Source organism: Sinocyclocheilus rhinocerous, unplaced genomic scaffold, assembly GCF_001515625.1.
Source record: "Sinocyclocheilus rhinocerous isolate Xijiao unplaced genomic scaffold, SAMN03320098_v1.1 scaffold90, whole genome shotgun sequence".
In the NCBI taxonomy this organism is placed as follows: Eukaryota; Metazoa; Chordata; class Actinopteri; order Cypriniformes; family Cyprinidae; genus Sinocyclocheilus; species Sinocyclocheilus rhinocerous.
This window is the reverse complement of record NW_015657969.1, coordinates 1,276,651-1,288,377: the sequence shown is the minus strand read 5'-3', so window position 1 is coordinate 1,288,377 and position 11,727 is coordinate 1,276,651. Positions and strand designations below refer to the sequence as shown.

The 11,727-nt window shown below is 38.0% G+C and overlaps 1 protein-coding gene across 1 annotated transcript; it reads left to right on the top strand.

Annotated features, from left to right (window-relative positions):
* Positions 1-7,880: 7,880 nt before the first annotated feature.
* LOC107721937 (class E basic helix-loop-helix protein 22-like) lies at positions 7,881-9,761 on the top strand. Its single transcript, XM_016530171.1, has one exon. It carries the CDS (start codon positions 8,151-8,153, stop codon positions 8,934-8,936), a length of 786 nt encoding a protein of 261 aa, XP_016385657.1. The 5' UTR covers positions 7,881-8,150; the 3' UTR covers positions 8,937-9,761.
* Positions 9,762-11,727: the final 1,966 nt, after the last annotated feature.

The window sequence follows — 11,727 nt, the reverse complement described above, 5'->3', positions numbered from 1 at the left end:
AAAAAAAAAAAAAAAAACACTTTAGAGTAATGAGAGGAATTAATCCACAACCCTTCAACGTGTTTTTCTGTAACATTCAAACTGAAAGATATAACCTACATTTCATTATTGTTAATGTAAATGATTTTTTAATTTAAAAAACGTTGCTTCGATTTCTCTGATAAGTTCTGATTTGGTTTTCTGTGTGGAATGTTAACAACTGCACGTGCGGAAATTATATAATTATAATTTGGGTATAGGTTATTGCAAGCGATAGGCTAAAGCACTGCAGCCTGATTGGCTATGAATTTAACCTTCTTCGTATTCTATATTTATAAAAAAAAAATTATTAAACAAATGAGCCTGCTATGAGTTACCGTTTCTCAACTGATTCCAGTACGGTGAAATAAAGCGTAGGTAATTTGGCTTTCCAAATGATTCATGGGAAGCAAGAAATGTACTCTAACAAATACAGTAAGCCTTACCAATGATTCCTCCATATAACGTGGACCACAGTGGCGTCTTAACGGACAAACGTACTGAACGTGACTAATTGCGTTCAAAACAGTAACGCACAATGTGCACCATTAATCTAAAATGAGATTATCTCTCAGGCAACAGATCTGAGTTTTATTTAATGCACTGATAAATGTAATATCAGTGTTGTACACATTAGACACCACGGGTCGGCACGATACAAAAGCTTGATGATTTTGTTGAGAGGTCTATTGCAATTTTAAATTGGCAACCGTGTATGTAGCCTGTGTGTGTGTGTGTGTGCGTGCGCGTGCGAGGGGAGAGAGAGAGAGAGAGAGAGAGAGAGAGAGAGAGATTTAACTCATTATAATGCATAGCGACCTGCCCTCTTTTGAAAAAAAGAGAAAAACGCAGCCATGCTTTGCAGGGGCTCCAGCCCCTGACTCACTGCAAGATAGGGCAAGTCGCTTAGCGGAGGCATCCAACTACACATCGACAGAGAAACCGGGAATACAATCAAGTTTGTTTAAATCGCGAAAAGCGCAGTAGGCTATAATACGAAGACAGCCCCGTGAAAAAAAATGGATGGATATGAATACAAGGAAAACCAACGACCGCCTGCTGAGGCTGTGGAGCGAGCGAGAGCGTAAGTGTGGAATATTGTGGGATACATATCTGGGATTACCTATATAAATAAAACAACAAATGCAAAAAACAGAACGCTTAAATGGGAACGTGTCTGTTAGCTATTAGACAAAACGTAATTGTTAGCGTTTGCTCGCGATCGGCATCATCAGTACCTAACGGGGAAGGTTTTCCCACGTTGCACTTGCTATTGTTTTTACAGTGCATGGAGAAAACGCATGCAAAATCAAAGCACATGAATGCTCCTAACGGCTTACCCACCGTTTATCGCAAAAGCGAACTGGTTTGCACGCAAAATACACGAGGGCTCGTTACGTGTTGGTTTCGCTTTGTTTGTACCCGTTTGATTCCCACAGACAATAGATTAATGGACGCTGGGTCAACTAGGTCATATTTTGCTGCTCATTATGAGAGTACAAACACTGATAATTCAGAAGCGCGTGGGTTAAATACCAGAAACGAGAAACCGGTACGAATTATAATGCAATGCACAGACATTTTTGGTCAAAAATGGCGTTTCCCTTTGTTTGTCGATTCCATTCACACGACCAGCATAGACAAAAATCTGCTTTAAACTGTGAGCTACTAATGATTCATAGAGAGCTGCGTGACTTGGAGTTTAAAAACACGAAAAGGTTTTAACGCAGTAGACCCATGAACCAATTAGGTGTTTTGACGGCTGGGTAGCGGTCTCTTGGTATGGATGGCGATGGTATATATGAATTGTCAATGTTTTTCAATTTTCAGTTGAATAATTAATGTTTTTTTTTTGATCCCATGATTACCTATTTGTATAAACAAACCAATGGCATACAGTATCCGCGCTAATTAAAAACAGCATACAGTCGCAGGTTTTTTTGTTGAGAGGTCTGTTGACACTGATGTAAACAGAACGTCTGATAGATGCGGATTACTGCGCAAACAAACTCGACTTTCAGATTTTTTCCCAGACTGTTTGCTGCTCCAGGTTTAAGAAGTATGATCTGAGAAATTCTCTGTAACACTCACTAATGACAGTTTCTTTTTTTAATGTATGCATATGCTAGAAAGTTAGGACATGGTGCAGCAAACTGTACCTCGGTGTGTGTTTCTGAGAGAGTAACACAAGCTTCTCTAATGCATAAGCAGCATTCATCTATTCCAAGCAAAACCATCCGGCTAAACTTTGAGGTTATAAAAACGTCCTATCACAGTCTACAGGGCTCAGAAATCCGTAGGGGAAATTCTGCACAGGAAATGCTGATGATGGCAAATTTAAATTTCAATAGCTAATTCTCTTTCCTCTTAGTTCTAGGCCTATTACGCTGATCGATTGACAATGATGACAGGCGTCTTGTAAGCAGAGGATACTATTAAAGGAGGAGTAATTATTAAAAGGAAACAAATAGCGTGGTTACGTCAGAGCAAATGTGTGCTCCTTTTACTCTCAAGGACATAAGGAGACGGTCAGGACGTTGGTCGCAAACATCTGTTTGCCCAGTGACGTCACCACCCCCATGCAATCCTCTTCTGCAAAAAGCAGATGCCTTATTTGTTTGGCTGGAGAGCCATTAATCCTAAAGTCAGTCAGCGTGGGGAAAAGACTGGACAGAGAAAGAGACCGGTACTGTTTAACAGCACGGATATTGGGAATATTCAGCCCATCTTCAGTCCCAGAAGGAGCTGCGGGAAGTACGTTGCTTTTGTCGGCTGTTCCTTGCGAATGGAATACAGAACGCATTTGGATGCTTATTTTCTCGAACATGCGTAGTAGCTTAACGCGGCGTTTGCCTGGAAAATATCTGACATATTTTTGACGCATTCGAGGGTTGAGTATTCGTTTCACATTTGGAAGCCTATCACGTTTCTAATATGCATTTTTGTGTTTTCTTCTTGTAGGTGTTTGAGTACGTACGGATGTGGTCGAAGCCCCTGACGCTTTTTTGACAGAGCAGAGGTCCTTTCAAGCAGATCAAACGATTAACCCCCCCTTGTCCCTCTTTGTCTCAGACTGGCTATCATTTTGAAACCAGCTCCAAAAAATAATGAAGGCCTTATTCCTTTGCTGTCAACGTTTCATGGCCATATTTCATCATACGGCGGCTAAGTAATCCTTTATTGCAGATCCGTGGTGTGTTTAAACACTTAACGGAATGGTTTCAATAGCACAGGACATCGCTGAGTTGGGGTTTGAAAAGCATTCTTTTAATAGGAAATACGCCGCATAGAGTCTTACGCGCCGGGACACTAAAACCACAGGCTGTGGAATGACTGGATAAACGAAGGATTTCATGATAATACAGATGCTTCGGGTTGGTTACAATGATGGAGAGGGTTTGTGGTATGTTTTAGTCAGGCTCTGCGTGATTTGAGACTCTGGCTTTCCGTGTTCACAGCGGACCTTGATTTAATGTCTTACAATTAAGGCACGCGGTGAATGCCAAGAGCGGAGCCTTCCACCATCAGCAGGCCAAAAAATACTGCAGGGTTAAAAATTCTTCCTGAAAATGTGATTAAATTCCTTCCCCCCTCCCTCCACCCCAATAAAGCTAGTTCTGATAGTTCTGGTCTGTGTGTTTTGGATATTGTACTAAACAATTGTGAAAGTATATGTGTACTGCCTGCAATCTGTAAAACCATAAAACGGAAACAATGCGTTACGCTGCAGAGGTCTTGAAGGTGAGGCGCTGTCCACACACATGTGGTGCTGAATTTCTCTTTGCAGATCTCTTACTGCATCACTGGGAACAAATAAAATAAATTACCGACAACTAACCATTTGCACATGTGCAAGCCAGTGTGCTTGACCGGCAAAAGATAAATGGTCATTTTAAGATCATAAAACATAGCATGAAGGAATATAAATTATATTTTAGTTGAAAACAATTAGAGATCACAGTATTGTTGTTTGCTGAATCTGAAATTATATTAAACAAACTTATCCTATAAGTCAGCCAAACATTCCCTCACCCAACTGACTACACTGTTTTGTGTTTTACACCAGAAATAATATAAAATATTTTACCCACCTAAGAATCATAGAGAGACTGACAATAATGGCAAAATTTCCACAAACGTATGCTCTGTTGAAAGAAAATATGGGAATGGCTTGCTTAGAGTTTATTTTCTTCTACAGTAATCTTCAATCCAATTGAATGATCCCTAAGGAGACGTCGACCCCTAACGGCTAAAAACGTAGTCTCCAAATCAAGAAGAAAAAAGAGGGAAAACTTAAAGAGACAGTACATCCCAAAAGAAAATTCTGTCAATATTTACTCATCATGTCGTTCCAAACTTGTATTACTTTATTTTTTTTGCAGAACACAAAAGAAGATATTTTGACTCTTTTTTAAATTACAGAATACACAAATTCTTACATTACAGAATAGAAAAATTACAGAACTTTCACCCCCCCCCCCTTTTTTTAAATATGAGCATACAAATTACAAATCTACCCAAATGATGCTGCGTTGAGACTAAAGATGAAGATCTTTAATCACAGAAAGAAGAAAAAATAAGGTATGCAACAACATACGTTTAATATGTTGAATACAGTGGAGATAGTTTAGTTTATATAGTTTAGAAAAGAAAAAAGTCCACGCAGAACAATTACATATTTGTGAGTCAACATGACAATGAAGCTATAATCATCTGTCAGAATGGGTCGTGAAAGAGGGTAAGCGAGACATTGGATGATGGCAACAGGAAATTGGGCATGACTCAAATAAATAAAAATAAAAATAAATAAATTACCTCTCCAGGATTCAAGAAAAACTTTATGCGCCTTACCAAAGACACTGAACAGGGGGCATCATGATACTGCTGTGAGTTATGTAACACTCGGCGTCAGAACATTTCAAGATGTTGGAGGAATGATATTTATCCACATCACATCCCTTAGCCGTTTTGCTACAAATAACTTTAACGCAATAACACGTGGCCAATCTGGAAGATGTGCGATATAACTGAGAAAACCACACGTCTATACACTAAAATTGCTATCACATTCTACATAACTTAAATTAGCTTAGACGCTCAATGCCTAGCAGTCATGCATCACATAAACTCTGCCATCATTATTCAGATCACGCGCGAGCCTTGACAGATCAGCACGCGGCGCGCGGCCACGATTGCGCGAGGCGAGCTGCTCTCGTATCAGAAGTATGCAGTAATTGGTATGAAGTGACCACTTTGAAATGATAAAATTGCTACTCACTAAAAAAATAACATGTATCGGTTCATTGTGTTGCTATGCAACCAGAGTTTGTTAAAAGAACGAAAAAAAAAAAAACCTACATATGTGGCGCAAGATTAAAAATGAAAAAAAAAAGAGAGACATGTATAGAGCAACCCTGCCACCTGCAGGAGCAGCAGGATTTCACTGCTTATTTAAAAGATTACTTGAACGTAAACAACTCATTCATTCGTGGAGTCCAGCATCTATGCCGTTGCTAAGTGATGAATAATATAAACAAGTACAGATGTACGAGGGTGAGTGAGCGGAAACCGAAAAGGCGACTCAGAAAAAGAGGACTGAATGAAAGCATTTTACTTTCGGAATATTGCGTCTATTATTATGGTAACTGCAACGGTATTATTCCAATGATTTTGAATAATTTATGAACATGGTTTAAAGTGTACTACGCTACATTGTTGTCACAAGATGCACGCACGCACACACACACACACACACACACACATATAGCTTATATATAACTACAGGAAGATATTTTAAATATAAGTACCACTTAAAAAAAAAAAAAACATGTGTACAGTCCACACAGTCCAAGTCCACTGTATCAAATGATTAATTTACATGTAAGTACATAATAGTTAGACACCTAATGTAAAGTGGGTCCAAATATTTTATTTACTGTGTCACAGAAAAAGTTTTAAGACATTGCTAAGTAATATCTGTCATAAATACAGTACATAACTAAAAACATAAGCTTTTCAGTGTGTTTAATGTGTGCAGTCTGACACCATGTGGCACAGGACAGTCATTGCAAAAAATGTAATGTAGTTTCTCCACAAAGAAAGAAAGAAACAAACAAACAAACAATACATAAATATATATTTTTTAATAATTAAGCCTATTGAAAAATATATATATTAGAAAATAATCTGACAATATCAGTATAGAAGATTTAGATCTAAGGAAAGCAAGCTGAAATTTCCTAATTCATTGGAAAAGCTGACTGTAGGCTATATATGAAGTAAAGACTTCAGTGAAGACAGAAGAGACTAGAGAGCTGAGCTGCATGAAGTGTAAAGGCAGACCTCAGCCCGGTTTGATGGGTATAATGATGGTACTTCCTGTTGACAGTAATAAAGACCATCCCTCAGGTTGTGTGTTTCACCATTACTGCCAATATAAAATTAGTCTCATTCTGAAATTATAAAAAATATAGGCATATATTATGTAGTTCTATATTATAATGTGACTCTTTATTAAAGAGTAGAATTTCTGTAAAAGGTTCAATAAATAGGCTATGATTTGGAATTTTAACTATTTTGTTAAGTGAAAATGGCAGACATATATTAACCAAAATCTAATCTGACTTCATTTGCAAAAAAATATGAAAATAATATTAGAAAAATATGTCTTCTTACATTTTAATAGTTAAAAGCTATATGGTCCACTGTTTCAAAACATTCTAACAAACAGCTGAACGTCACTGCCGAGATATTATATGATAACAACATATGTCTTTTGATGACTGTTACGTGACACCACTTGGACCAAAAAAAAAATAAAAAATCTTGTAAACGCAAAACTCATTATGACCACGCGGGGGCGATTCGCGTTCACAAATGTGTCCACTTTCTTTTTATAAGCATTGCCCCAAAAGTTCGCACATTATCATTGTCTGCAACTGTAATGTACGGTAGCTTATACACACAAATAGGCCAAATGAAGATATAATTTATTAAATAGTAGCTACGCCTGCTTACTCCACTAACGAATGCATAATGAAGATTTATTCATGCAAATTGATTCTGCTTTAAAGACTACATTTTAAAGCCTACAAGGGATTTATTTAATATTCTTAAATAGAATCTGCAAGATGAGGATAGGTCATAGATGAGGATAGGTCATCACAATACTCTAATAAATAAATAAATAAATAAAGACTGAATAATACTGTTGTCTCATGTGCTCTGCTATGGAGCAGTGATATAAAAACATGAGCTTTAAAACATCAAAAGTCTAATTTTTTAATATCCACAAGTAAAAATGTGAAGTAACAAATATAAGAAAACAAATAAATGTATTGCCAATTTCCACGACATTACGAGATTCTTCAAATTTCCTTTTTTATTTTCAATTTTAAACTTTGTATGTCCCATGAAAATACTAAAAACAAAACAAACAAAAACAAAACAGAGCTCTTAGTGGTCTCTTCTCGTGAATTGTTAGTTTAAGACAAAAATAGCAGTTGATCCCAGAGTTTGTACCAGGTCACTTGACCTGAATATTTTTTTTAGATCTTTTAATACTCTTCTCCGAATTATGCTTAAGCACTCACTGTATCTGCCTCAGTTTATGAAAAAAGTCTGTATAGCATCTACCAGGAAGCATCATTAACACAAAACATATAAGAAGTAGATTTTGTATGTATCTGCACTGCAAAGCTCAAGAAACGACTTGAATACAGTTGTACATTAGGTGTACACAGATGGGCAGAGGAATAAAAGAGCTGGGGCGCTTTTGTAAAGCTGTGAGAAACCCGTTTGGATTGTTTGTTACCGTTTTAATCCCATTAATTAAAACGTTAACCTGATTGGGTAGTGCGCGCTCAATCCCAATAGGCGAATCTTCTTCATATTAATAGCCAGACTTGAGATAATGATGTAAAAGACTCCCCCTTCTGCTGCTGATGCTGATCGCTGCCGAGATCTACAAAGTGTGTCTTAACACGATAAACGCAGTGTAGAGCACTTTAGGAGGAGCATCACTTGACAAGTGGAGCGGCCATCAACATCAACTCCACTTCATAGAGTAGAAACTTAATGAGAGGACAGCAGCTGAGTGAAGCTCCATCATCGCATCCGACTTTCGGGAAACTATGGACAGGAGAATAAACTTGGGTGGAGACATTTTTCACAAATCTCTCAGCGCAGTCTCGAGCAAAAAGATGGACTCGTTTCGACCGGCTGCAGGTATTGATCTTGGTTCGCGGGACAGCCAGTCGCCCATCAGCTGTTTTGAGCAGATCGACCAAGACCCGGTGCAGCCCGGGGGGCGAGCGGGCACGCTGGGTCTGCCCACCGGATCTTTGTGTGTGAAATACGGCGAGAGCGCAAACAGGACTTCGGCTGCGGAGAGCAGCGGCGGCGAACAGAGCCCGGACGATGACAGTGACGGCCGATGCGAGATGATGCTCATGACGGACGGGAGAACGACTATGCCCGGCGCAAAGTCAGAGGGAGGTAAGAAAAACAAAGAGCAAAAAACGCTGAGACTAAACGTCAACGCCCGGGAGAGACGGAGAATGCACGATCTGAACGATGCGCTCGATGAGCTGCGCGGGGTCATCCCTTACGCGCACAGTCCGTCTGTACGAAAACTCTCCAAAATTGCCACCTTGCTCTTAGCCAAAAATTACATCCTCATGCAGGCACAGGCGCTGGAGGAGATGAGACGGCTGGTTGCGTATCTCAACCAAGGCCAGGCTATCTCTGCTGCCTCCCTGCCCGCGACCACAGCTCTTACGCACGGTTTGAGCGCATACGAGCAGCCGGCTGGTTACCCGTTCCCCGCAGGAGTTGCAGCGTCCTCCTGTCCAGACAAATGTGCCCTTTTCAACAATGTCACCTCCAGCCTCTGCAAGCAATGCACTGACAAGCCTTAAACTCTGCAGCCGACTCTGGTAGAAGCACATGCGCAACTTTTGACTCTGAAAAAGAGAGACTGATGTTTGCCAGCAGTTTTACAATGAAGTCAATATAGAAGAATGCTAAAAACTTTTCTTACAACTTCATTTCAAGAAACACTGATTGTGTACATACGGTATAGCCTATACTTTAAGTGCTGGTGAGCGTGGGATAAAAACCAAACAAAGTCTATATCTGATGATGATGAAGAATGAACAGTTAATTAATGTGGACCCTTCAGAATGACGTGTATCACTGACCTGACAACTTGCAACCATGTTTTACCTTGTTTATGATGCCAAACTTTTCAAGGTTTTAACTCTAACTTGCAATAATGCGCATTCTTGCTACTTCGAATTTATGTTATATAAATGTTTGCTTTCAAGTGACATCTGTGTTTTACAAAGCAGCTGCTGGAAGGAGCAGCGTATTGGACTTTATTCCAAAGTAGCCGTGTTATTTCGAAAGCTTAGTTGAGATCGTTCATTTTAAATTTGTAATATAATATATTGTTAGTTTGGTGGAATCTTAAAAAAGTTGTTTTGCTCTTTTCATTTTTCTAAATGGATGAAATCAAGTGGGTCTGCATGCCTGGTCTGATTATGCATTGTCATCATTGCTGTAAATCTCGCCGATTTGGCTTTTTACAAACACACATACAGTTTGGCTATTTAGGGACGTGGCGGTTTCAACTTGTTGTCAGGTCGAGGCTGGAAGCAATGTTGATATATTAGTTTCAATATGACCACAGAGGGCCATTTGTATGTGTTGATGTATTGGAAAGCTTTATTAAAATATTTTGATCCAACGTATTATGCCTGGTTGTATGTTGTGATGCCTCTGGTAGTAAAGTGATTCATAGCTCCTGCTGGCTCAAGAGATTACGATCAATAAGTCGCAGGGGGAAAATTTTTTTTTACGCATGACACGCAATTTGTGAAATTATAAATTTCGGCATCTGGCAACTTAATTTTATGTTACATTTAACGAATTAAGCAACATAGTTTCCTCTTTAAATTAGCAGTGGTTTGTAAAACACTTGTGTTTGTAATTTAATGCTCGATAACATAAAAACCCTTGGAAAAAAAGTCCAGACTTTACGAACAACAATGCTCTATGGTTAAAGGAGAATGTCTGTTAGTATTATAGGATAGCCTAGAACTTAATCACCCCGATCATGATTATTTAAAAAAATACGTGACGTTGTCTAGTAATGTTAATTTGAAAACAACAGTGTGTCAAAACTGTCGACTGTAATACCTATATTCTTTTTAATTAAACACATCGTTAAGGCAATTAAACCTCCTGGATGTGATTAAGGAACATAATTACGACACTGTTCACTGCTGTAATTGGGTGTCTTTAATCACAGGAAACAGTCACGAGCATCAGCGTCAGTGTCATTAGTTTGCATTGTTCTAGTTCGGCTGTCCATCACAACGGTACGATTAGATACGGAAAGGAAGATGCCCTTTTACACGATGCTGATATCAAGTGCAAAAGAAACTTCGTTTTCACTTTAAAACTTAATTTCTACAACAGACACCAAAAACATTTAGCTTAAGATTTTTCTCAAATTAAAAAGTCGAAGTTTCAAGAATGCTGAAGTAAGGCAGAGATAAAATAAATTATGCAATATTCAACGCAGTTTTACAAATAATACAGAACTATATGCATAACTAAATCACTAAAAATCATTATTTAGAAAATTATTATTTTACTAAAATAATTTTACAAAAATTATCAAAACAGGAAAGGTGAAAAATGTTATGAAAAATACACGTAAATATCATGAATCAATAACAAATAATAATAAATGAAAATGTGAGGAGAAAAATCTCAGCATTGTTAATACGAAAGACAGTGACTTTCTATTAAAAACCACTGGGCGCCTGTGCGTAAAAGATTAAAAAATTTTTCTCACGACTTAAAATTTATGTTAACGCTGTATAAGATAGGTGTTTACTTCTAAACATTACGTTTTCTTTATCGAAAGTATACGTTTTAATTTGTCTTACCAAGACGCTGACATATTTGATAAATCTGTTTGGAAGGATATGAAATCTAAATCTAATCACCAAAAAGTGAGAGGTTTTGGGTGTCGTGGGCAGAACTGTTTCTAACAAACAATTTACAAAAATCTAATTACAAAATGCTTTCTCGCACTCCAAGTGACTCGTGTTTAGTTCAGCACCAGGGACAGCACCAACACTATACATGACGCTCAAGTATCACTGTCTGCATGACATCACAACCTTTGTAAATACGTCACCGGAAATACCTTTTCAGTAAATGAGAATGACGAGAGCCGGACTAAATACTAAAAGATACTCCAGTAGAGCACGAAGGAGAACTCAGGGTCATTTAAGAGTTTTAACCAGAGTTTCTCTCAGTTTTATATGGGACGACCTGCAAACCCCGCTCAGCCACCGTTTAATGAGACAAAATCATACATAATTAAAAAAGCCAAGCCCCTTTTAATTTTACATATTAGCCAATTACAATAATCACATGAAATCAGATGCGAGGAAGGAAAAAACGCCTTTTCTCTACCAATTAATTTTTTTATGGATCACAAAATAGCAAAAAACAAAAAACAAAAAAACGGCTTGCATAAAAACTATACTTGTCAGACGAAAAAAGTACAGTAAAGCTGTATCATTATAGCATGCAATGAATGAAGATTAAAAATACTATATACCAATCAAAACACAAGAAATACATAAAAAGTCCCCTAATCAAAAAAGCAAAAGCAAAACACAACCACAA